Here is a 26,524-nt window from a genome sequence, read left to right as displayed (position 1 = left end):
AGCTATAGAATATTATTTATCTCTAACTGCCAGTTCGTTTCTTTTYCTGCACTCTTTCCTTCTCACTTTGACTTCAAAAGAAATCAAGTCCCTTTGAGCCTTCATGAATAATTTTGCTTTTTTGGAGTTGACAAGAAATGGCCAAGGAGGGGGAAAGTGTTTTGCTCTCCAGAATAGTTCCTGTGTGCCATCACTTGCTCACTTAACCTTTAAAAAGGTGAACAGTCAAGCTTTAAAATAAAAGTTAAGACAGCAAATCATTAATGGCACATAATGTTTAGTCATAAAAATGAGAACTCCATTTTAAAACAAGGTAAAGGAAAAATCAATAGTTCTTCCGTTTGCCTGCTGAGCTCTTGAGTTCAGCAGACCATTTTGCCCGTCAGTAGTAGCTTCTCTCAGCCATWTTCTGTCTTTCAAATGCCAAGCTGATACAGCACTGTTTTCAAGGTGGGAAACTGAGGCAGAGAAATTTAGAATTTGTCTTAGGCAAGCAAAGAGTCAGAGGCTGAATTACAGTAAGCTGTTTTGGGGCAACAGCAGCTCAAGCTACTGCTGACAGAGGACAAAGAAGCCCAGCATGTTGGAGAAAGATGACYGCGCAGCCACAAGAGAGGACTCTTATCTGGGGATGAGGGACTAGAACAGCATCCACCACTATGATCTTAAGTAATTAACTGAACCAATCAATAACTAATTAGGTCTTCTATGTTTGGCAAGCATTAAACTCTTCCCCCAACTCAAAAGACTCTTCAAGGCAACAGAAGGCTTCAGGAGAACAGGTCTTTTCCGTGCTGTGATCACAGGAGACAGTCATCTCTTGAGCTCAGTCCCACTGTCCTTGCTCAGGCAGGACCCCTACCACTGGTCCCTGGTGCCAGTAAGAGTTGTATTCATTAAAAGGAGAATCAAAGCCCCAAACTGGGAAGCAGATCAATGCAAACACGTGAGAAGCCACAAAGGGATGCTCTGTGTAGCACCCTATTCACAGCAGGCCTGTGGAGTACAGCTCCTTAGAGCTCACAGTTCATGCTCAGAACTGCTTGGGTTTCACAAAAGCAAAGACCTTGCAGCTAATTTTCTTAGTGAATGCTTGTCAGATCGAAGTGCAGCGAACGGAAAAAGCTGAGCCAGCCACTGCTCCGCAAGAACCAATTTAAGTTGCTTGAATGGTTCTTGCTCACATCTTTACACAGCTGCTTTTCAGGTAGATTGCAGAAATGGGCAGGCAGAAGACCTTAACATATCCCCTGCTCTCCCAGGCAGCAGTGATGCATACCTGTCAACCCAACGCTGTCTCTTGCTCTGATTCCCCTGGCCACAAAGAGCAAGAAGATAAGGCCAGGTAGCACTCCCTGTAAAYTCTCGTCAGCCCTGTCACCATGTGTTTGGTCCCTCGTGTCCAGGGAACCTCTCAGATCGAAGCTCATGTACTGACCTTTGCAAACACATCCTGACACTCTTGCTTTGCTGCAACCTCAGAAGGTTTTGGGGGAAGCCAGTGCAGCCCATAAGCTTGGCAAATTGTTCAAAATAGAGCTTTAGCRAAGTCTTGTGAGCTTCACATGCAAAGGGAAGGGTGGCACTAGGATAATCTAACACCTTCCAGAGCTGAAAGATACAGGTGTCTCAAGAAAGAAACCACTTCGTGACTTCCACGGCAGGTTTTGGTCTCATAGATGGATTTGCCGACAGCACTGGCAAAACATGGAAAGAAGACTTTGCTCTAGGTGCAATTCCAATGACCAAGGCAGCAGAGCCCACCAAGTCATAAAACAAATCACTTTCTCTGAAAATAGAGTTAGTGTAGCTCTTAGCCCAAAGCAGAACAACTATCATCAGCCATAGCCATATCTCCTTCACCAGTCAAACGCCTGAATGACAGTACCTATCAGTTATTACGGTCTCCACTGCCTGTGCCTGGAAGAATCTAGGAGGATAACATATTGCAAACTATAATGTATTTCCCATCTCTCACCTAAACCCATATATCTTGGATATGTATAAATAAGTCTCTGCATTTGTCCTCACTGAAGAGTCAAATATTCAAAATGAAAYTGGCACTTTTAAGTCACAAATAGAATTCCTAAAATAGGTACCTCATCAGCCAAGCTTATTTCTCCAGGACACCATCTCTACAGTATTAAAATTTTAAAGATTACTTGGCTGCCTGTAGAGGAATCAAGTATAAGACATTTCTCATAACAATGATATTTTTGTCAGAAGCAAGGTATGGGTTAAAGGAAATTTGAACTTATAAAGGAAATATAGGTTTAGCCTCACTATTAGCCTCCTAAAAAGTTAGAGCTCCCTAGATACCCCTACAGGGCTTATGACTTCCTCAAGACTTTCTCCCATTTTTATGCCTGCAGATACTGTCAGAGAACTTCCAGCTTTAAACTTTCACACATAATAAACCCATGAAACTCCATCCAACTTTAATAAAAATGGTTCCATACACTAGTTATCTGAGAAGAATATCACTTTAAGCAGTGTGGGAGTACTTAGTGTAAGTTATTTTGAGATAAGCCTTTACAAATAGAGATTAGAAAGAGACTCCAGTTTTGTTAACTACATATAGCAAACATTCTTTGTCCCCTTATCCTAAAACACTAGCCTTGAAAACATCTCCTTCTTCATAGTACTGGTAGATCTTTGGGCAGAATATAACTCCTTCCTTGGAAGGTCAAAGAGGGAGCATTTTTGATGTTCTACATAATAGTCTCAATTTTTATGGATCACCAGGACTCTGAGCTGCACTGGGTGCAACAATCGGGCTTCCTCACCTGCYGACCTTCATTTTCAAAACATAATAAAGAAATAAAATAAAAAGACAACCCATATACATTTTCTCTTGAATCTCTTCTAATGCCAGATGTTTGGTTCCCAAAAGTCCTCTAGAGAAGGAAGCAAAGATTCTGGACTTATTGCTTTGACATATTCTGCATGACACACTCTTTCTTGCAAGGTGTTTTCAGAGCTTATCCCATAAACCAGAGATGCCCAGAAAAGTGGAAAGCAGCTCAAAAGCCTCACAAAGATTCAGATGCATATCAGCCCAGTTTTGAAAACTAAAATGCGAAATCCTGACCTCTCACAAYCTAATTTGCCTTGAAACTTGTGGTACTTATTTTGGGCATAAAGTTGGCATGCTCAGCTACGGCACTCAGAAACATCCCATTGATGAACACAGCTTTGTCAAAAGTCAGGCACATTGAGATTCACCTCTGGATGAGCATCGGGGATCTCACACACCATGAGAACTGCAGAATAAAAGCAGTCTCCAAGAAAAAATGAAAGACTGCCTTTTCCCTGGTAAGAGGAAGCACAGCTACTCCGGAATATAATACTGCATGCCATGTCAATTTAACACAGGACGGTCAGGAAAACTCATTCCTTGTCCTATGGCCAGTTGGCCAACGATGCAAACAAGCTTTGTCAGAAGAACCATGTTTCCTTTGAGGGATATATTTTCTCTCCCCAAAGGGAGGGATACTGGCACGTGGAGGATGAACGGGAAGTCTGGCCTTTTATGGCCAGTTGCTTTTCAGATTGAAGCATGGGCGAGGCTTCTGAGCCTCTGTCCAACAAATATTACTTGCCAAATAAACTCCACACACATCTTTCCTTCCACCAGTCAGCMGAGGCAGCTGAATTTGGATGAGATTCAGTAAATGCTGTATTTGGGGCAGACAGTGGGATGCTGCTGAATAATCTGATAACTTTCTACAGATGAAAAATTCATATATAACTTTAAGTGCTTCCCAGCACCAGCTTTGCACCCACACCCCCAGCTCTGTTAGTTGGAAAGGAACAACTTTAGCAATGGGTGACCCACCTGCACATCTACATGGGGCATCAGAAACCATATGATATGCCAGRGATGCACTCCTTTGGCTCAACTGATAATCTGGAGAGCTGTGATCCTCATGCTGAACTTTTCCAAGCCCTGTGCACACCTAGTGGAAGTTGCAGCTACACAGCCTGCCCAGGAGGAGTCGAAAAGGGAGAAATCAAGTCACATAACAGGTGGGTTGCACAGCAGAGCAGCAGCCATACACCACACATCTCTCTCTGCTGTAGGAGTCCGAGGTCTATTTGTAGGGTAAGATTAATGAAGTACTGCTTGCCCAAGCAAGCATTGCTCCTGTGCCCAAGGTTGACGGGATAAGGCACTGATGCTTACTTATCCGGGTTGCTCTGAGCAACACACAGATGACTGCGCTAGCCATCTCCCTCAAAACATTTTTTGGACAAGATTCAATTCAAAGCAAAATATAGTCCCAAACCAACCAAACAAAATAAATGCAATGGACAGGAGCAGAAAAGAGACACCTAATCCATGACTTCCAGCTTGTCAGAGTTATTTCTGTTCTTCTTGTTTGAAACTCATTTTGCTCTAAGCAGCAAAAATGGTCAGGATATAGAGCTCTATCCCTAAAAATAGGCAAATCAGCTCACCAGCTCTCAAGCCTACAAGTTATATGGCTCACRTGGATACTTCAGGCATTTGAAGTTAGCATTGTAAACTCTGCAGGAATGAGACAGTTTAGGTTTGGTTTTCAAGCCGGTGCTCAAAGGCAGCCTGCCCAAATATCTGGGAGCCCGGCCAGGTCGGGGTTAGCACTGCCTCGGCCTCAGACTACAGAACACGGGGAGCATGCTCACCCTTGGGATGCACCAGCGAGCTGTCCACGGAAACATTGCATTCCCCCTTTCTCTCCTAGAGAAGTCCAAGTTCAAAACAGGTCTCTCTGCCAAACCTGCAGGCCAGCACATGGACTCTGGGCAGCAGGCAGGAAGCAGGAGTGCTTCCAGAAGCTCAGGAATGCAGTTCYCATTAGCATTAACAAAGGACAAAAATACTAATGCTGTTGAGTAGGGCCAGAACACAATCACAGGAGAAAAACAGGTCTGGGGGACTGACTGTCCACTTAGTTTAATCAGTAAGTGACAACTCACTCACAGTTATTACCTAGTGCTGTAATCCAGCTTGGCTGCATAGTTCGTGATGGTGCTTCCATCTTTGCCATTATAACATATAAATACATAGCTTCTGTTACAGTCACAACATCCCAAAAGGTCAGAGTTTTTCAAATGCTACAGATGTGGCCTTCTAYGGACCACCCAGCCAGGAGCTGTAGAAACATCTCAGAAGTGCAAGAAATTGATCCTTTGGAAGCCTACTTGAGCGGTTTTGGGGACACATCTCCTTTCCCCTCATCACAGACTTACCTGTTAATAGATAAATATTATAATCACATGGACTGATTCACTACCAGCCATTCATCAGGCCAAATGAATTCTCTTTTTTTGTATGCAGTGTAGGAGTAATCCACACACATCAATGCAGTAAGCATCATTACTGAGAAGTTAGCAAGAATCTACAAAGGACAGGAGACACCTGTAGCACAGGCAGTTGGCACTGTCAACYACTAGTTCAGACTCTGTGTAAACATTGATTTAGCTAAACAGTCAACCCGTCCAGGGTGGTAAGGAAAGGGTAACAGCACTGCTGACGAAGAGAAGCCCAGGAGCTGGATAATCTTCCAGGAGTGCTGTTCTATATGGAATCATTGCACAAGAGCGAACAACTTGCATCGGTTTAGCAGGACAATTTCCAGATGCACAACCAGAAGACTGAAAAATCAAAGCATACTCAGAGTAATTCCGATGACCAGTGCCCTGGAGCAACTGCTTTAAGGAGGCAGAGTGACTACCTCCCAACAAGGCAGCAATGGGAATCTGTGGCTTATATATCACTTATATATCACTTATTCACACTACTCATCCTGAATGTCACCCTGGTGGCAGCAACCTGCTCCACGATACATTTGCCCTCCTCTGAGAATCCTTCTGCCACAGGAGGTCTGCTCAACAGAGGGACCAAGGCAGCTCTGTAGCAGATAACATGCTCTTTCCAGTAAGAGCATGGACTCCCTTGAGCAAGCATGCTTAAAAGACAAAAGAACAAAGCAGGATGTACTTCAGGGAACAGCCCTGCGGTTGTCTGGAACAATACAGCAGGTAACCTCTTACATCTCTTATCTGAAGGTCCCAAGATCCATTTCCAGTCCCAACACAGAAGGATTTTTATCAGTAAATGCACTGCATTTATGAACATTAATTTCCCTAAAAGGGCACACCGAACATACACTTATAGGATATTCAAATTAAGTTTAAAAAAAAATGTCACCTGTCATGGTAAAATCACTTAATAACACCTGTAAACCTATTTAAGGGTCTAATGTGATAATAATAGCAATATTCGGTATCTCAGAGCATGACTTCAAACCTGCTAAGAAATTCATATTATGCTTGCTAAAGCGCATGCAACTGATTCTCCAAATTACTTAAAGATACTGAACATTCCTAGGACACATTTTCCAAGCGAGACTATGCGCTGTGAATAGCTGAGCACAGGCCTAATAAAAAGCAGTGCATTTCATATCACACACAGAGTATAATTAACTGAGTAATGCTAATTTGCACACTGAATATTCATTACGCCTATAATGCAATATTTCCTGAATATTAAACAACATCTACTCAGGGCAAGAATATTAATCTTTTGGCAAAGCTGCTAATTGTTCAAGAGAGCGAATGACTCAGGATGCCAGGCAGAAGAGGGCGAGAGTGCTTTTCCCTATCAAGGCCCCTCTTCAGGCTAGCTGAGTTGATGGCTCCCCAGCAGCATCCAGTGCTCTGTATCATGGGAGCCCAAAACACATCATAGGTCCAACCCTGAAGAGCGAGAGGACACGTGCAAGACAGAACCAGGCCGTACAGAAGCAAACACAATGGAAAACCTTTTGAGATACGAGTGTCACGTGAAAAACATCTCCTAAAAATTTAATAAGAACCAATAACTTTCCCCAGCCCTTGAGATACCCGTGACAGATTTGAACCTGTGGTGTCAAAGGTGTGCTAAGGGAAGACTTGGGAAGATTCGGAGACCTATCAGTACAGGAATCAGGCACACGAATCAGAGCAATTGCAATATCACCTTCCTAACACAAGGCATCCTTACTGTATATAAACGGGACACTCAAAAAAATTTTTAAATAAATCCTAGTTGTGAAACTGCTGAAGTTCAGCTCATGCCCTCAGACACACAATCCTTCTGCAGAAAGAAAAATAAAATAGGAACCTTGAAAAGATAAAAGTCTGCAATTGTTTCAAACAACGACAGTATCTGTGCTAGGGAAGAAAATCTATGCAAGACTTATTTTTCCTTCCAGAGTTTATATCATAGAGGAACAGTGGGAGCACATGGAAAGAAAAGCAGAATTAAATGGAAATTTATAAACTGCAACAAACAACACAAATTCAAAACATCCAAAGAGATGCCACAAAGAAAATGATAACATAAAAGCATTAGTTTTGTTAACAAACCTCTTGACAGAGAAAAAAAATTGTTAAATCACATGGCAAGGGATGGGCAGAACAAAGATTAGTGTTTGCTGGGAACATAAATTGGCTTGAAAAACTACAGGGTTGTAGTTCAACACCTGGCATAGATCTGTTTATGCTGGAAAAAATATTACATATTAGTTCTCAGAGATTATTCCCATTGTCCAGAAATAGCACTGAAAATTTGACTGTTAAGCTTGTGATCTCACACATAAATCTGTTTGATGGGCACCACATCAACTACAGAAGCCAGCAGAAGCTACAGTCTGACGCTGCACACATCTAAGATTCTCCTTTTTATAGGGTTTGAACACATTATTTCAGCTCCCGGGCAACCACCATCTAACAGAGTTGTGCAAAACAGCATTAAAAATAAAACCCTCAGAAAGTGGCTCATTGACTGAATTAATGGGGCAGCATCTCAAAAACTCATCTGCCAAAACGTTGCCTAATGGGAGCACCTGGACCAGCCTGCCCAATTAAGAGACATTGTTAAAACTGTTAAAGCAGTTAATGCAGAGCTACTGTAAATTTATATAGATACTACGAAACGCTAGCCAAAGCCTACAGTAAGGGACCACATAGGCAGCAGCTTCCACCATCGCCAGGCTACAGCTATGCACTTAACACCGAGATAGAGGAGGAAGAGGCAACTGCCTCTCCAGCTCATGCAAGGAGATCGCTACCGAATGGAGAGAGGAGAAATAGGAGAAATCTTTGTGCAGGAGACAGGCTCAGCCCCAAAATCCAAAGCAGAGAAGGTCACAACAGCCTTGCTGGTTCAGACAGCGCTGTGCTGAGTAAAGCAATGAGGCTGTAGGAGAGATTCGCGTTTCAAAAGCAGGTGCAACRAAGCACAGAGGCTCAAAAACCCAACTAAGATATGGTTTTGAGTGCCATTAGTACTKTGTATATTTTCCCTCCAAAGAGGAGACATAACCTCTTCTTGCTGCCACAGGAGCTTCTGGTCCAGTTCAGCTACCAGAAGTGGTGGTTGGTATAAGGAAACACATCCACCCCCTCTGCACAAGTACTTCTCTACAACCCATTCATTCCCTGTAAGAGCACTGCATGCCAAAGACTCACAGCAGTTGTGAGCTCAGGCTCCCCATCACCTTGCAGATCCACAGCATTTCGGGTACTCAAACAGCATTGCTGGCAGAACCGCAGGGACAGACAGCATCCAGCGGTACCCGAAGGAATCCTCTCCCCACATCAGGTGATTCCAGCACTGACAAGCTGCACACCCTGTTCGTTCTCTGTTGGCCTCTCCCAGCAAAGACCGCATTGGCTAGACGAAACTCCCAGAAGTCCTGGGGGAACTTGGGAAATTAGGAACTTCTTGGGAATTGCCTTGCACAGGTTTGGTGAACACTTACTTTGTTGCATCTTGGTTCTGGTAACTCATGCACTGATTGATGCTGCAAACCCTCTGAAACAAGTTGATGCAACCAGTTGCTGCAACTGGCCAGAGGGAGCTCCGACACCACACTCCCAGCAAGGACCGCAGGCAGAGCATGARAGGGTACAAGCCGCGTGCTGGCCTGCAGGCCTGGGGAATCAAGAAAATATGCATCGTGATCAGGACACATATTGCTGTCTAGCATTTTGGTGCTTGTCTTCATTTCTCCATTTTTACAGCAGCCCACCCAAGGACAGAGCCTTCTTTGGAGCMGTACAGATTCTTCCTAATCAGCATTAACTTTCTCTGCACTCTTGCACTCTTTAAACTCCAAGGTCCAGAAACATTCAAAAAGAGACATAAAACCCAGCTTCTGCCAAGTGAAAACACTTAAACGAAGGTGAAATGTGCTTCCTGTTCCCTCAGCAGCCACATAGACCTTGCTGCCGAGATAAAGTGCTCCTTTCCTTGCAACACATCCCATTTCTTCTAGAAGACCTTCAGAGCAGGAAGTCATTTACTTCCAGTGTCTGTGCTTGGCTTCTCTTCCCAAAGCGTGGGGTTGCCTGCTGAGGCCAGCCTGTCAAGCGCTGAGTGCTCAAGGGAGGGGAGGCGCAAGGAACACTTACACGCAAATTATTCCCATCCAACTCATCACAGCATAAAAGTCAATCATCACAAAGTATAAAGTTAACCAGGAACTTAATACCTAACGATCTGGAGCTGCTACAGTTGGACGGTTTAACACACTCATGAATTTTTCATTTCTCATTTAGTGGTGCAACAGCTTCTGCCAAAAATATTCTCCTCTCTTTGGTAACTTGGGCCTGTTTTTGTTTCTTGTTAGCCCAGTAATCAAAGTGCTGCTTTCCTAGGGGACAGTTTGTAGCCCCATGCTCAAAGAAAACACTCTATTTCAAGCCTCATGCCCCAAACCCCTGTAGAAATCTCATACTCTACTTGTCTTGGAAACCACAATCTTAAATTCCTCTGCAGGATAATCCCCTGCCTGCAGATTGGAGGTATTAGTGCTCCTAGCCTCAGAGCCTTGTTTATTTATGGACCAATAAAAAAAAAATGCATCTTCAAAAGAAAGACCTCTAGCCATGTGCACTAGGTACCTGCTCACTTCACAAGCACAGAGCTAAAYGGAAAACCTGCCACTGCCAGCCAGGAACTCAGTAACAGCACACATTTGGAAGTCCAGAGCATGGCAGCTGTGTCCATAAAACACATAAAGGGACTTCAGTTTTACAGGGTGATGGTTTCTAAACTTTGTCCGACCGCTGCCTGTGCTGGCACCTTGTGAGGAGCCCAGAGGGCAGTGCCTAATTAAAATTAAGACTTGTTCAGAGAGTGAGAAATGTCTGGGAGGTTACTGGTGTCCCTATAAGTGATGACTGTGATATGAGCAGCCTGCTGCTTAACACCCTTTGGACTAAGAGTCCATGTGGGCCACATTTCCACCCCACTAGTATGCTGCCAGTGTTCATGGTAACAGGATTCCTTAAATAAGACAGCCCCTTTTACGATGCCTTGCTGCTGCAGTACCGAAGGCCTCTAGGAGTCTTTAAGCCTGGGAAAAGCTGAGCACGACGTGGAAGTTGTGCCAGCTCTGCACAAAGCAGCGCTGAACAAGCAGAATGAACAGTGAGAAGCAGGAGAGACCCTTGATACCTGCCTCCAGCACCAGCAGTCGCAGAGTCCTGTTTATTGCAAAGTTACAGAGGCACAACGTTCAAGTCAACTACACCCTTTGAAATTTGTCCATAAAGCCAGTCTTTGCACGCAGAAGACCCAAATTTACACTTCTGGGATTCCCACTTCCATTAAGAGCAGGTGCTTTCAAAAACAAGACATTTCCCCAAAGCAAGGACCTGAAGGACCAGCGCTGCAGCAAGTTTTGGCACTGTTTGCACTGCCAGCAGCAGCTGTTGCCTTCAGCCTTTCCCTGGCAACATCTGCCCCTTCCTTTAACACCTTCAACCTTGATCTTCTTGGTCTGGCTGCTCATGTCACAGCAGTTCACTTCCCCTATGAGTTTGTGCCCAACTGAGCACAGTATGGGGCTACTTTTGTGCAAAGCYGCACTGTAATCCCTGCAAAGATGGGAATCACAGGAGCCTACATTGCCGCTAGTGAAAAGGTACTGCAATTGATGCTCTAGGAACCCCTGTTCTTAAAAGCAGAAGTGCTCCCTGAACATGAAGCCAAGCGAAGACCAGAGGGACTCCAACTGCTGTAGGTTCAGCACGGGAAATGGGTTGTTCTGCAACAGCTGCCTCAYAACACAACTCAGAAAGCATCTCTGCCAGCTCAGACCTGCATCAGGACGAAGAAGTAACTGCCAGAAAGGGCATTTCCACCTGCAGACTAGGCCGAGGACCACATTTTACAAGGCTAGTTCGGTCCACAAGCTCAAAACTAAGAACGTCATTGGAAATAGTCTTGCAGCTCCCCTCCTCCTCTAGCTTCAAAAGGTGGCTTAGCAAGGACTCAGACTGACCTAAATTTTTAATTCCGAGTAGCCAGCATGAGAGATGTGGCTTTACACATCTCTCCACCAGACACACAGCTAAAGAGAATTTTCACAAACGTAATCACTAAAACACCTTTAGGCAGCAGACTAATAACAGAAATATTCCTGTTGCCAGGTCACATAGCTGACTGCCCTTTCAGAACATGTGAAGCTGTGGTCTGAACGTCACCCCAGGATTAATGGAGGATTAAAAACAAACAAACAAACAAAYAAAAGCTACAATGCCAACTTTTCTCCATTCCACAACCATTATTTTTTCCTTGAAAGGATCGTGTGCATTTTAATAAACTGATGATGATAGCATCTATCAACTGCAAATAGAATATTTACTGTTGGATTATTTGAAATTACTGCTTTCTGAGAACAGTACTGTCCAGGGATGGTAAACTCTACTTCCTATTCATTAAATATGGTAGCTGATGGAAATGCTCATTTAACAACAAACAAATGCTCATTTAATAATCCATACCTCCAGGAAAATCTGCAGATTCTTTTGCTGAGATAAGAAAAATTTCCAGAAAAAACAGGTCACTGCTTAGAATGATGCATAGCAAGGAAATATGCTTTATTTCATATAGGTGATTAAAAAAAAAAAAARGTGAATTGAGGCTTATCAAGTCCCTTTAGGGTGATATTTATTATATGCTTAACCATTAGTTTCATCACTTCTGAGCACTTGAGCTTGCAGATGATGTGCCAGGTGAACAGATTAGCAACTACTTTCTGAAATCAAGGCATTTTGTTCTGAGAACTTCAATAAAAAACAAGTGGCACCTATTATTAAAAAAAAAATCATTTGATTACTATCATGCTTCATCCACAGTCTTCAGCTCTGGTCTGCTATCTCCCACAACGCAAAGGCTAGAGATTAAGGCTTTACATGTCTTCTAAAAGACAGTTTTTGAGGGATTTTTTTGAACAGCTTAATGCTTTCATACTCCCCACCCAAGCAGCTCTTGAGATAGCAACACTGAAATCAGTCTGGAAGTGAATGAATTTTCAGAAGAAGCAAGAGATTAATCCAACCAATGGATATTTTCAGCACTGATATCTCTACACTTGAGATAACTTTGATTTAAGAAAAAAAAAGAAAAAAAAAGCACACCCCCAACTGAAAATAAAAACAGGGAGTCCAGACCTACAAAACCTATTAATACTAACATATTTACATCTTCTGCCCTGATGGAAAGCTTAACAAATGGGGAGCTACATCAAAAACTAGAGTATGTTTTGATCTCTTTTCTACAGCAGACCAAAGAAGCCAGGAAAATTCAGAAGTTAAATATGACTCATGTTCCACAAGTAAATGTTAGGACTGAAACAGGGTTCCACTCACGCCAGCCCTGGCTGCCGCTGCCTGACGCCAGAGCTTCGGCAGCAAGCCCAAAGCACGTTACTCATTCGCGTGCTTTACTGCCGTGGCTGACTTGGTTCCACTCTCCTGCAGCATGTGTCCAGAGGATGGTTAGCAAGCCCAAACAAAAAGGTAACAGTGCTCCAGGACATGGTGCAAAGGTCACACTGAAGATGCCCAGATTTACTCGCAAGCCTTGTCCTGTCTCAAGGGTCTCCAGTTTCAGTAAGGTGCAGCCAACTCTAAGCAGAGGGCAGATGTCTCCTGCTGCAGATGGCTCTATTACACTGGAGCCCCAATGCTTCTTCACAGCACGYTGAACAAAACTTGGGCCAAGCTCGAAGCTAGCCTAAAAGGCTCTRTAAAACAGTCAGCTTCCTTTCTAAGGCTACAAATCCCAGCACACAGTGCTGCTTCTTCATCCCAGCAGCCTCCATCTGAACAGAGAGGGCACACCAGGTCCTTGCAGCTGTCCCCCTGGACACTGCAGAAGAGGCTGGCACTGCTCCAGGCATCCTCTTTCAGGCAGATGAGACGAACCTCCTAGAACCCTTAGCAATTTCCCACTAACAGGTCCCCAGCTGGTTACATTTTTGGCATCCTGGCTGTGTAGCAATGGTTGCTTTGACTCTCTCTGTATGGTACCAAAAGTCCTTCTGATGTGAAAGGCTCACCAAACTGCTGCATGGAGACCAGAGCAATCAGTTGAAAGGAGAATCTGGCAGAGGACCAGTGGCCTTTATCTGCATAAAGGACAACAGGAGATGTTCTTTTGTGCATGTTCAGCACCAATTAAGGCCTTGTTGATATACAATGCATTTGCCTGTTGCTGCAAACAAAATGAGGACAATGGTAAATCTGTGCAGAGGAGCCTATTTTGGATCACAGTTTTCCTCAGCTCAGAGAGATCTTTTAATAGGACCCATCACTACATTATAAACCCACTCAGATAAAGCAAAACAATTTTTTTTTCACAATCTACCTGCCTTTGAAGAAATAAGCCAATACTAAAATGTTTCAGGAGCTTGGTGGGAAATACAGATATCTGGATTTGTGCATATGCAAAAGGAAAGGCAAGACAAATCCTAGGTCTTGCTGAGGATCAGGGGTGACAAGGAAAGACAGGGTCTTGCTCTGCACTCTGCTTATAATGAAACATCTGTCCATAATCACAGCAGTTTTGATTTTAAACCACAGAAGTGACATTAGTTCATAATCCCAAAACTGTTGCAGCTAGTCATGAATGCTTAGGTCTCCATAGCAGTCATGGAGAAGACGTGAGAATAGAGGAAGCAGGTGATTGCGAGCGCAGGCACCGGGGAGAGAGGTGGACTTGTCTGCACTGGTCTTGCACCCATTATAAATGAGCTTGAGTCATGGCCAAGCCAGGGCTGTGCCGAGGTGGGCACCATACACTGCCCCCCCAGCCAGCACAGATGAAGCTCACCACCCTCAGATAACCATGCTTCACCTTACCCGAAATGAGCAGGACATGTCCAGCTGCCACCTCAACACCTTGTCCTCTTGCCAAACCAAGTCAGAGGAGCTTCTGGTCAGAACCAAGTCTCACTCGGTTTTGGATCCCCTTCTCTAGTTTGGTCTTGAAGAGATCCAGTAAAAGCATATCTTATTCTCTTTAAGAGTAAAGTAGTTTAAACATACAAACTCACCCAGAAAACAACTAGAGGTTTTAATATTTTTCTAGTAACATTCCCCAGTATTTTGTGTAGGAGTCACAGCAATCACAATTGTACCCCTATTTCTAAGCTAACTCCTTTTTTATGTAGGGGAAATCTATCTATCTATCTATATATAATTCAGTTTAGCCCCATGGCGGTACAGTAAATTATAAATTAAGCAGCAGTCTTGGTGACTCACACAGCGCAAGTGAGAACATGTTCAAAAGTCCCTAGGCAAAGAAGTCCTATATTTCAGTGTGATGGAAGTTTTTTCCCCTCATGATTTCTACTCTACCACTCTCTTAAGAGCCTTGGAATAACCATCAACTTTCTACATACAATTTGTGTAGCACAGGGATTTTTCTGACTTCAGACACACTTGCATAAATCCACTAGAATCAGTACGCCTATCTGAAACTTAATAAAGATGAGCTTTCTACCTGGCGTATTGCTCTTCCCTCAGCAAAGAGCTTATATAAAAGTGTTACAAAAGGCACTTTTAATTTCTCTGGTATTTTTAGCGCATCAAACTACAGAACGCCTCAGCAGTGATAAAGGAAAAGGAGTAAAGTAATTAAAGCAAAATCCTTCCTCTGAAAATTTCTCCTTCCAACGCAAATCACAGATGGGAGGACCTGGCCAGAGCTCCAAGTCAAATGCTTTCTTGTTCTAATCTTTCTCTTGAGCAGTGTTGCTCTGCGATGTAACCTCCCGCGCTTTGCGCCTGGGGCTCCGGTTGGTGGGCAGCGACACACCACACAACACTACAGTGTGAGGTTGCAAAAGCAGGCGGGATCCGGAGCAGGGTGACGCTCCACCGGGAGAAGCATAATTACGAGTTTCAAGTCATCTGAATTTATAATTGGCAGAGATTTTACGTGGCTGATAATGTGCTGCTTTCCTAGGCGTTTGTTTTATCTAGGTCAAGACATTATTTTTTTTGCTCTTAATCTACATAAATTTTTAATTTGATCTTTCGTGTTGATTTCTTTTTAGTCAGTGAATTTGGTTTATGAATGTCTTTCTTGCTGATTGCATTCAACATCTCAACCACTTCTGAGCACAGAGAGGGAAATAAGTACCAAAATCAGATTTTTGGGCTACTCATAGCTAAGCTCACCCGTCACAAGCCCCACCAACAAATGCCTTGCCTGTTGGTTTTTGGAAGCAGAAGCCAACTCTATTAATGAGTAAGCCAAACCCATACTGCTGGCAGACAGTTACCTACAACTTGTGTCAGAAGTGCAGCACAATCCGTCATTGCTGGCAGCCTTAGGCTGGGATAGGATGGAGGGGCAAAGAAGGCATGGGGTTGCAGACCAGAGCCAGGCGGAGCAGCAGACAAACCCAACGGCAAATTCCCACTGGAGGACACAACTTCCAAGAGTTAATGCTGGGGCATCTTTCAAGTAGACAACTATCTATAAGGTGCACTGCAAGAGGACAAAAGATACAGAGGCCACCCCTGCCTTCCTCTGAGTGTGCAAAGCTAACTTCTGCTCTCTTTCTCCAGTCACCATCCAGTTCTCCCAGCCAGTGGATTCACGGAGCCAGTTGCTTTGCACAGATGTAGTTAGTTTGCCAGATAAATCTTCAACCAGGAACACACCAGTTCTCTGGGTAGGTGTGTGCCCGCCCTCAAAGGTCTGGTTTAGCAGGTAAGTTTGAACCACAAAGCCACCCCTGCACACCCTTCACTGGGGTAAATATTAATGTGAATGTCATCTTGTCTGGAGAGGAGGAAGAGAACAAGTATTTCTTTCTCTACCCATTTCAGCTTAAATGAATAAAAAGGCAGCAAAACGTATGCGCTTTTCATGGTTGAAGAGAAGTGTCTGTCTGTGCAGAATTGCACATAAATATTTCAGCATGTGTCTCAGCAGCCCAAGTCACATTGCAACAGGATCCTCTGAAATGCATCGTTATTAGCAAATGACAAAACCCAACAGAAAACACTCCCAGAAATTCAATGYCTTAAAGGAATTGTCTGCCCTCATTAATACCAGCAGAGGTTTACTCAGACGAATAGTGCTGCCACCCCACCTCTGAGCGCATCCCAGCCACGACCGTAGCCAAGAGTAATTTGCCCAGCCAGGCCACCAGCACATGCTGTCCTGGGCTGGCCTGCAGCTCCGATTCAACTCGTCATCTCCCTTCGCCCTCACCTGCCTGCGCACATCCACTTGCAACACTGCTTATTACTTGGTCTTATGCCTGGTCCGAGCAGGTATCGCTCGCGTCACCGTGCACTTGCCTATTTGCACCCAAAGCATTTGTCAGGCAAAACACTTTAATAAGTCTTTTCATCTCCTGTATCTGTAATTCTAGAAGTGCTTAAGTACAGCTCTTGTAAATAGTTGCTCTGTTAGGAAGTGCTTTTCTACCCAAAGGGCTGTTTTGCCCGGCTTTCTTGTCTCTGTGCCTTAGTCAGTAAACTTTGATGTAGAACCTCTCCAGCAGCTCCTGGAAAATGGAATAAATGGAACCCACTGAACCTCCTTTGGGTATCCCGGTAATTACGACTTCAGAAAGCTCCCAGACACGCTCCCAGCTCCAAGCTGATTACTATGCTGGTCACAGCAGCAGCACTGTGAACTCTGTTCAGGCCGAGCGAGCAACACTGCCTGGTGCCTCTCTGGGTCTCCTCTGAAATTCAGACGTTCCCTAACCCAGGTTCCCTTCTCAGAGTGAACACAGGGCTGAAAGTCACAGCAAAGGGAAGGAGAGGTAGGAAAATAGTCTCTGCCAATTGCAACAGGCGAGTAACTTCTGCCACAGAAAATCTGGTGGTGTTGGAAACACAGCGCTGAAAATAAACAAGGTTTAGCATGTATTTTCAGTGTTCCTGGTGTTTACATCATTTACACCAGTGGCGGGTAGAGCTGGTGGGTAGTGTCTGCTGTTCGAGGTGGCACCAAGATGTAGCACATGGGAAACAGCTGCTTTTACAAAAGAGCCAACTTGTGGGCTTGAAAGAAAAAGGCGCAGAATCAGGCACTGGTGAACGAAGGTATAATCAGAGCAAGAACTCCTTCATCCAAGGCTGTCCGCACTGAAAACAATGCGCATTGTACAAGCAACCACGTGGCCTGTTCAAAATACCGGGCTGCAAGAGAAAGGTTTCCATTTGAACAAAGGAAGAGCTATTTAGCTTCAAAAGGGAGCCTTCAAAACAGGAGCACAGCTGACTACATGTAACTTCATAAAAGAATGCCGCTGAGCTGCTCCCCAGGACAGCAGCATAAGCGTGAGCTCACCCGACACAAAGCCAAGCAAGGTTCACAACTCACATTTACAGCAGGGGCTGGAAGACTACTTGTGCTTTTCCAATTTCTTCACGTTGGAGTTGAAGATGCACAAAACAAAAAAAGCAATCATACATTTTAACAGGATTAGAGATGGTTCCTAAAACACCTCGAGGTATGTAATATGATTGGGACAAATCAGTGTGGAGTCACTAAAGAAAATCTATGCTGCCAGGACTCACTAGAGATTTTTGATTCAAGCACACAAGAAGGAGGAGGAGAACTAGCAGATGGTTTAGTAAAGTTACTTTGAGAGACTAGTAAGGGACTGAGGAAAGAAACGGAGAATATAGCACCATCACTAGAAACAGGGCAGGGATGGAACAGGTTGTACAACTGGCACTTCTTCCCCAAAGGAATGTGTTTAAATTTCAAGTTACAGGACACAGTTCAAAATCTGCTCTAAGGATTTTGGAAAAAATTATAGCAGGTCTGAAGCAGACATACTGCAACTTCCCTCCTCAAGTTGGTAGGTGGGGAGAAGCCAAAGACATCCTGGGCACCAGTGGTCCAGGTAGCCTAGCCTTCTTCATAGGCACCAGCCAACCCTCCCTCAGACAAAGATGAGGTCCCTCAGTCCACCACATAGTGTTCAAAACCAAAGTGCTTCAGGATTTAGACAAAACCACTTCGCTTTCAGGCATTCAATTCTCCCAAAGGCAGGGGAGAGGGGGCAGAACCACCAGGGATTTGGGGGAGAAAGCACATCCCTTCTGACAGAAGTTACTTGGTTGAAAATCCAATTTTCCATTAAAAAAAAAAAATAAAAAACAGCTAGCTCTAGCTACGTGATCAAAGCCAGAGATTAAGAGTAACTGCTTGCCGTTCGATGTTCAAGCACTCAAGAGCAGGATATAACAATATAACTCACTGATTAAAGACTTAAAAAAGGAGGGAGCAAAATGATGTCAAGTCCACAAAGAACTTCCAACTGCCAACGGACACAACTAGATTAGGGAGCAGCCGGTTCCCATCGATAGCAGCTCCATGCCAGGTAGCATCATGCCTGCGTTCACATCTCAGTGTGTTTCCAGTGAACAGTATTTCAAAAGGCAGTAGTTTGAACCACACTGAAGTCCACTTAAGACCGAGGCTATAGGAGGAGGAAGACGCAAAACACTTATGCAAATACTGACTCCTATCATAAAGGTTTGGGGTACGGGCTCAGCATCCATCGCATGCAATTCTTGCAGCAGATGTAGAACATTAGAGAAAGAAAACATCCAAAGAGAACAAAAAAAGAAGTGCAGTTCATCAGATTCGCAGACAAAATCCACGCAGGCAGTGATGACTTATTTGTAGCCGACACTCCTCCACAGAAGTACGCCCTACAAACCAAAGCCAAGAAGACACTTTCTGCAGAAAGTAAAGAGCAACAGATGTAAGAAGGGGCAAATGGAAAAAAATTCCACTGTGCACAGTTCGTTTACAGAAGTTACTGCCCCAAGACAGAATGCTATTGCATTTAAAGCCAGCAGGTTGGTCTATCAAGTCTGACTTTGCGCTTTGCAGGCCATTATACTCCACTTAGACTTAATGTTACACCTGAGGGCTCTGGTTGCACTAAAGCAGTTCTGTCCATATAACCGAAGGCTGTTCCAAAGATAATTACGCACTGACACACACAGCAAAATGTTCATCCCTTTTAGCTCTGCCGAGCAGACCCAGAGGTCAAGTTCTTGCATTTCAAGGAATAAACCAGCTATTTACGACCTCGGATTAGGAAGGAAGACATTCCACTTGGGAAAGGTTATTCCAGAGTCATCCAACACAGCCTGCAGTGTATGCTCCTCTGGAGCAGCTGGGCTGCTAGCTGTCCAGAGACCCTGTCCTCAAGGGGCCATCGGCCCCTGCAGGTGGCAATTCTTATGCGCCTAAGATCAAGCAAAAGGAGGCCAAGTAACTGGGAGGGGGAAGCAAGAAGTAAGAATCCAAAGCACTGTGGAGAATGCCTTCCAGGAAAGCAGCTCCTCTATTCATTCCATGTCAGGGAACAAGGAAACGGCATTTCCCACCAGAAAGTCCACAGGTGGGAAGACACGGGCAGAGAGGTTGCAGCTTCCTGTCCCTCTAACTCACCGATTCAATCTCAGCTTCCAGAGTTTGAGGGTGAGCAGTGCAGGATGAGTACCATAGAAAGAATGTTTATAACTAAAGAAGAGTTTACTTTTTCATCCAAAATCACTTAAGACTTATTTTTAAAAAAATGACACTTTGGCAACCTGCAAAATTTGGCCAGTAGAAGCAGCAATTTAGGTTTTTGAGTTTTTTTTGTCTTCAGATCAATTTGCCTGCCTAGCTGACATGTTCCAGATTAGAGGGGGAAATATTAAAAGGTTTTAATTTCTAGTTTTATTACATGCAAATATACATGGTCATTTCTTTCTAAGCGTTCCAACTTGCTAATTGAGACATTTCTTCATTGAAAAAGAATGTTCTGAACTAAAAAATGGTCTTCTGGCTACACTTTAATAAAAAAATAGAGAAAGCTTAGGTGAGGCAAAATTTAAAGATGAATCAGTCACATCAAGGTTTCAAGACAAGAGAGTCAAATACTAGTGACCCAAATCCCATACTTTCCATGCAAACCTTTCTATGCACACAGTTTCTACCATCATGAGGACTTTTATAGTGGCATTTCAAGACTTCAGTTCACTGTAGTGAAATAAAATATGGCTGAGATCTTGTCGAGAAGCTAGTATAGCAGCACAGAAAYCGTTCTGTGATACCAAAATGCAGGCCATTCACTTGCAGCCCCGCATTTTATTTCTGTCCTTCCATAGTCCTTCCTACAGCATATTCTTCCTGGGTCTGCAAAAAAAGCCACCACACTGGGCAAGTAGTATATTGGGTTTGGGCTTTTGGGGGAGGGTGGCTGGAAAATCTGCCCAGAGAACAGCTCCAAAATAGGGCTGGGCATCTAGAAAGATTTCTTTCCAGACATCAAATCTTTTCTTCTTTTTTAAACAATTTAGTCTGCATGTTAAAAAAAAAAAGTTATTTTTGTTAGAGTGATAGAAGTATTTCCTCTGCCCTCAAAAAAACACAAGAGCAGACAAATCGATTTTGTCAAATGCATTAACAAGACAAAGAGCCAAGAAAAGCACTTTTGGGTCAGAACAAGCCCAGAAGATTAAAAGAGAAAAAAAACAATGAAGAAGTTGGAAACATATGAGAAGGTTTATAATGTGCAACCACAGTTACAGTTTCACCAGCATGACCCCTAATGGGACCAGCTATATTTTTTCAATATTAAAAAAAAAATTAAAACTGTTCTGCAGATTCATATGGAATGTACAGAGGATAGAGAGGAATTTTTAACTTAATATTCTTTATATAGGTCAAATATCATCCATACAGGTTCACATAACATTCAGTACAATCACCAGTGCTGCATAAAAATTAAGCTTCAAAAATACTCCAGAGGGATCTCTGGAAGCTTGATCTCTCCAACCTGAAGAGCAGCAGAACAGTAATTCAGTTCCGATCAATATGTGGCATGTACTCAAGCTAAGGGGGCTGTAAAATGATTGCCCACTTCTGCTGCTTCAACACACCATTAAGGCTGCAAACACTGGCTCTGGTAGCAAAGAGGTTCTCCGTGCACRGAGAGCATTCCTGTGGCAGCCAAAGACAGTGGTTCAAAGCTTAGCCTTGGCAGCACTGGGGCAGGATGGGCTGGTGGAAACACTAAGCAATGAGTCTAGGGACGGAAGAGGCAAAAGGAAAATCCTGGAGAACAGGACTACMGGGGGATTTCAGAAGCCTGCCTTCCCATCCTCGTCACTCTCCAGCCACCTCCTGTATAAGACCTTACCCTCTCTTGATATGGTCCCTCTTGGGAGAGAACAGCACAGGCCCACCTCTCTCAGGGTGACATCTGCAAAGAGCCAATGTCCCCACAGAAGGGCAAAGGACAGAGGAAGAGTTTCAGGCTCTGGGGCAGGATTGGGAAGACACTTTGGTATCACACGTCCTCTGCAATTGCACAGAGCCAGTAAGCTCTTTCTCAGAGGAGCAGCAGCATTGAGAAGGCTTCCTCATCTCTCCAAACCCTGCAGGGATACAAACACAGCACGAGCCACGCGGTTGAGCTATTCTGATGGAAAGCTTTAGGACGGAGAGGACTCAGACCTCAGGAGCATCCCCCGGCCTCCTTCACTCCACCCTGTCCTGAGGGTGTCAGGTCTCWGCTCCAATGCTATCTGCCCTGCTCTCACAAGCAGGGCCAGCCATGCTCTGTAGACATCCACATCTGCTGAGACACTGTGGCATAAGCTCTATCTCTGCTTAATGAAATCCATCCTTTTCCTCCTTCTTCTTTTTTTTTTTTTTGCCCTCAAACACACAGGAGGCAGCAGCAGCTAAAGGGAGAGGACAGAGCAGGTCTGCAAGCAAGGAGGTGCAGATGTGCTGCAAGGGGTAGCATCTGCCCTGAACACAGTTCACTACAGGGGCTCTGCATCACAGCTGATGCAAGAGCATCACCAGCAAGTCACCACTGCAGGTCAGAGCCAGCTGCAGTAGTACAGCACAGAAGMTTTGGGTAAACTGTCCTGAGGAGGACATGAAAGCACTTCCTTGGGGCACTCATCAATGCAAAACAGTCCTCAAGCTTCAGGAAAGTCTGCAGATGAAGTTTTACTAGCAGCAAAAGGCTTCCCATGCACTGCAATCCACAGGCTTCAAGTATGTTGGAAGTAGAGCATCCTGTAGGCAACATGCCAGAAGCCAAAGGACCAAGCCTAACTTGCACAACAGCTTTCCAAAAGGAAATGCCCACAGTCAGACCTGCCCCACTCCAGGCCTCCAAGAGGGTTGAATAGACACAACATGAAGGAGACAGCCCCAACAGAACACATGAGCCTCAGGGGACAGCACTCAAAGATCCCCGGGGTCACGCTTTGCCATTCCAGCTCTCTTGCAGGATGGGAGAGCCATACACATCAGAATGAGAAAGATTTAAACCACAAATGGGAAGCAKAGTATCTGTCTGTCTGAACAGAGGCACCTGCTCCCCATCACCTTGACAGCAGGCAGTAATCACACACATGCTCCCACGCAACAACGAAAGACACCCTGGTATCAGTCAATACTTTACCTGGCTAAAAACTGCAAGCACAATGCCCTGCAAACAAGCACCGCACAGGAATATGTGCTTCATGCAGCAAAGCAGCATGATGAGCAGGACAGCAGCTGCGCTCCAGCCCAAGAAATCTGTTTGAAGGCTTTTCTCTGATAGTTGGCAACTTTTTGGAAGCTGTGCAGCTAAYACTAAGCCAGGGGTCCCTGAAATATCATGCACCACACACCTCCATGAGATCTCAAGCAACCCAACCTGCCACTCCAAGGGCAGCCAGCTAGCTGGGCTAGCAAACAGCTTGCTGGGACTTCCCAGCCCTAGAGCGCTGCATGGGACACATGTAGGAGCATCCGCAACATACCATGGCACATTACAGCAGCACCGCTGGACACAAACAGATGCACTGTGCAGACTGTCCAGCTGCCAGTGGAAAGGGGAGAAGATCAGAGACCAGATGTGCTCCTTCCTGAAGCTGGTAGTCCCACAACAGAGCTCAGCAAGGTCCGAGTACAGAGGAGATGACCCTGGCTCATGCACAAGGCAGCACCCCAGCAACATCTTCCATGCAACACTCCAACTTTTGCCAACACAAAGCACTGAGACAACATTGCTGCCAAGAACGTGCTCTGCCATATCTCAGAGCGAGCCTTGCAAGCTCTTTTACACTGAGTGCCCTGCTCCTGCTGCCCAGGGCCATATTACATGCTGACTCTCCAGCCACCGGGCCCAGGGAGCCCTGCTCGCTACTGAACAGTCCATTTGATAGTGAAGAACATCCAGTGCCTGGGCTCAGCACATGCAGGGTGACAGAAAAACAAAACAAAACAAAACAAAACAAACTTAGCTGTAATTGCACAAGTGAGACCCAGCTCACCCTTCCGGTACCAGAATCCTGGAGGAACCAACAAACTGTCCCATAACCCACATCTTTCAGGAATTTGGAGAGTTTACTCGACTTAAATGAGAAATGCTGCTTGGGACATCTGGAAACAATTTCTCCTCTGAAAACACTCCATCAGCAAACAYCAGTTCCTACAAATGAAAGCTCTCTAGCTCCCGGGCACTTTGCCCTCGCTTGCARGGCTTTTTTGGGAATTTGTCTGAGCCTTTACACTCCACCTTGCCATAGGGCTGAGACCAACAGAAACAGGGTCAGGATGCAATGCTACGTGTTGCTCCCAGCCCTGGGTCAGAGGCAAGGCCAGCTCCACGTTCCACAAATGGGTTAAGGCCCCCGTGTTTTGAGCCTTGGGGTTTAACAGAACCAGGGAGCAARGGCTCTGCAGCAGATGCTGCAGTTCCCGAGGAGTCAAAAGCCCTTGGTGCTTACCTTGAGCTTTTCAAACCGATCACTGAGGGACGCCACTTGGTGGTCCCGGTGGCGGCCCACCAGTTTACATAAGGCACAAATGAGTTGGTCATCAGCAACACAGTACATGTTCACTTTCTCGTTCTCATGCTCCAAGCAAGTAAGTCCTCGGAAGTGCGTGTCGGGCACGGGCTCCACCAGACGGTGGCTGGTGAAAGGCTTCTTGTTGGGGTGCGTGGCCCGGAGGCAGCGGTCGCAGTAAGACACCTCGCAGGTGATGCATGTCTTCACCGCGTCCCGTGGCGGATCCTGCTCACAAAACTGGCAGGCTATCCTTTCACCAGACATGGTAGGGCTGTTGCGGTAAGTTCGCTCTCGGCGGTTCTCGTTGGGGGAGTTGGGGCCACTCAGGGACGCCTTCTGGAAGCGGTCAATGATGTTCTGCAGGGTCACATTTCGCTTGAGGCCCTCCAAGCCTCGGTGGTTGAGGGAGATGACATACCGGCACGTGGGGCACTGGAATGCAGTGATGGGCTCAATGGACTCACTGGAAGAGCAGCTGGAAACCAGGATGCGATGGGCACAGCTGAAGCAGAGGCTGTGAGCACACGGCAGCAATAGAGGGTCTTCAAATAACTCCAGGCAGATTGGGCAGGTCAATTCTGACTCCAGTGTTTCCATCTTTAGTTAAAACAATCCTGATTCAGCATCAAAACCCAGGGAAGCTGGCCAGTTACCTGGGAGAGGGGAGAGCAGAAAGGAGCAGCATGAGAAAGCGGGCTACCCTCATCACCTAAAGCAAACACGGGTGACTCTTTTCCATCAGAAACAGGCAGGCAGGGGGGAATTTGAAGAGACCCAGCTCCGCACTACCCTTTTGCTCTTTGCATCCTGATGCAGCTACGGCAGCAAAGCTGGACTTGCACAAACACATCAGCCTGGTTAAAACTTCTCACCATATTGTCAAGACCAAGCTGAGCCACATACTCATACKGTGTGCAGGAATATTGCTAGACAGAAGACACACATTTGGAAGGYCAGGGAGCAAAAAAGCAGCAGCTAGCTCCTCTCCACCACCTTCCATCCCTGCCARGGAAGAAGACTTGGAGAGTCATACTGAAAACAAAAACAGGAGAAACCACATGATTTCATGCTTCTTCTAGTGAGCACGGCCAAAGACAGAAACCGGGTGTCAGGCTGTTTTCACATGTATAAGGACTTTGCTGTACAGTAAAGAAAAACCTATAACTATTTTCTCCTCTGCCTAGTAAGTCCCTTTGCTAAAGTGAAGGGAAGAAGGTGAATGGGGTCTGGGAAACCCTGAGCAAGCAAAGTGGGTCAGGAGCTCTAATGCACCATTCTTCAGCCAACTTTTCTGAGTTTCTACCAGCCACCTTCTTTTAGGAGCTAGACGGGGAAGGAAGGAGAGCAAAATTACAGCCTGCAAACTTTCGTCTCTATGCTGTCCTGCCATGCACTTCAGTGAAAAAACAGAGATGCCTAAATCAACTCCAGCTGGAGGAAAACAAGACCATATTTTTAGATTGCCTCTTCTGCACGGGCTCCCTTTGAGCAGCCTTTGCGAAAGCAACCACCACACAGTGGGTTGCTGGGCATGCAACAACAAACAGCTCCAATTTCGCAAAACGCCAACTTGTGCCACAAGTGCCAGCGTTCCCTTCCCGTGCTGGTGCACTCAGCCGCTGAGCCTGCACCTCGGCCCCGGTTTGCTCCCAAACGCTTCCCCTTCCATGCACTTGGCATTAACCCAGGTCCAACTGGGTTGAAGAAAAGGCAAGCAGCAGAGAAGCAGCGCTGAAGCACCGCACTGACATCCAGCCACTCTGGCTTATTTAAAATCCTACTGAATTAGCAGTGGCCAGCAAGTTGCTAGAAGGCAGGCTGCAAAACCACTTCCATACCTCRTGCTAGCTCCTAACAGGTCTCCAAAATGAAAACTTCCACCTGGGAAAGAATAACAGCCTGGCAGGTGGTAATAAGAGAAAATGCATGCTTTTCCCCATCGCCCGCCACCATGCATGACAGTGGTGGCTAATTAGCAACGATGGGTGCAGCGATGGGTTTTGTGACGGCTCCAACACGTGCGCAGCATGCTTCTTCCAGCTCTGGTCCATGTTAGAGGTGAGCATCCCGTACCACCAGCAGAACAGTAATCAATTTGCCAACCAGCAGTGGAGGAAAACGCTCAAAGAACTTGCTCTCTGATTAAAAATTAGCATGCAACCGCTGCAGGTTGACACTAGCCAGAAAAGTCTACTGCAGGGGAGATGGAGCATTTAATTATCTGGGAAGTGGTGAGGGAGCAGGGCAGAGCCTGGCTGGGTCACACGCAGTGCTCCAAGAGCTGTGCTCAGCTGCAGAGCTGCAAGGTGCCTGTGGGAGCTGAGCCTGGCAGGGCACTGCATCCTCAGGGATGCTC

The 26,524-nt window shown here is 45.4% G+C and overlaps 1 protein-coding gene across 3 annotated transcripts in view; it reads right to left on the bottom strand.

Moving 5' to 3' along the window:
- MID2 (midline 2) overlaps positions 1-26,524 on the bottom strand; it is a 167,975-nt gene that overhangs the window by 113,493 nt on the left and 27,958 nt on the right. For all 3 annotated transcript variants that reach the window (XM_085324234.1, XM_085324236.1, XM_085324235.1), the window contains exon 2: positions 24,106-24,821. In XM_085324234.1, coding sequence (XP_085180360.1) covers positions 24,106-24,765 — 660 coding nt within the window. In that variant the 5' untranslated portion in view covers positions 24,766-24,821. The remainder of the gene's footprint in view (positions 1-24,105; positions 24,822-26,524) is intronic.

This window comes from Rhea americana, unplaced genomic scaffold (assembly GCF_003343005.1).
Source record: "Rhea americana isolate MKP2758 unplaced genomic scaffold, rheAme1 scaffold_90, whole genome shotgun sequence".
In the NCBI taxonomy this organism is placed as follows: domain Eukaryota; kingdom Metazoa; phylum Chordata; class Aves; order Rheiformes; family Rheidae; genus Rhea; species Rhea americana.
Note: the sequence above shows the minus strand (reverse complement) of the source record. Positions and strands in the feature narration are given on the sequence as shown.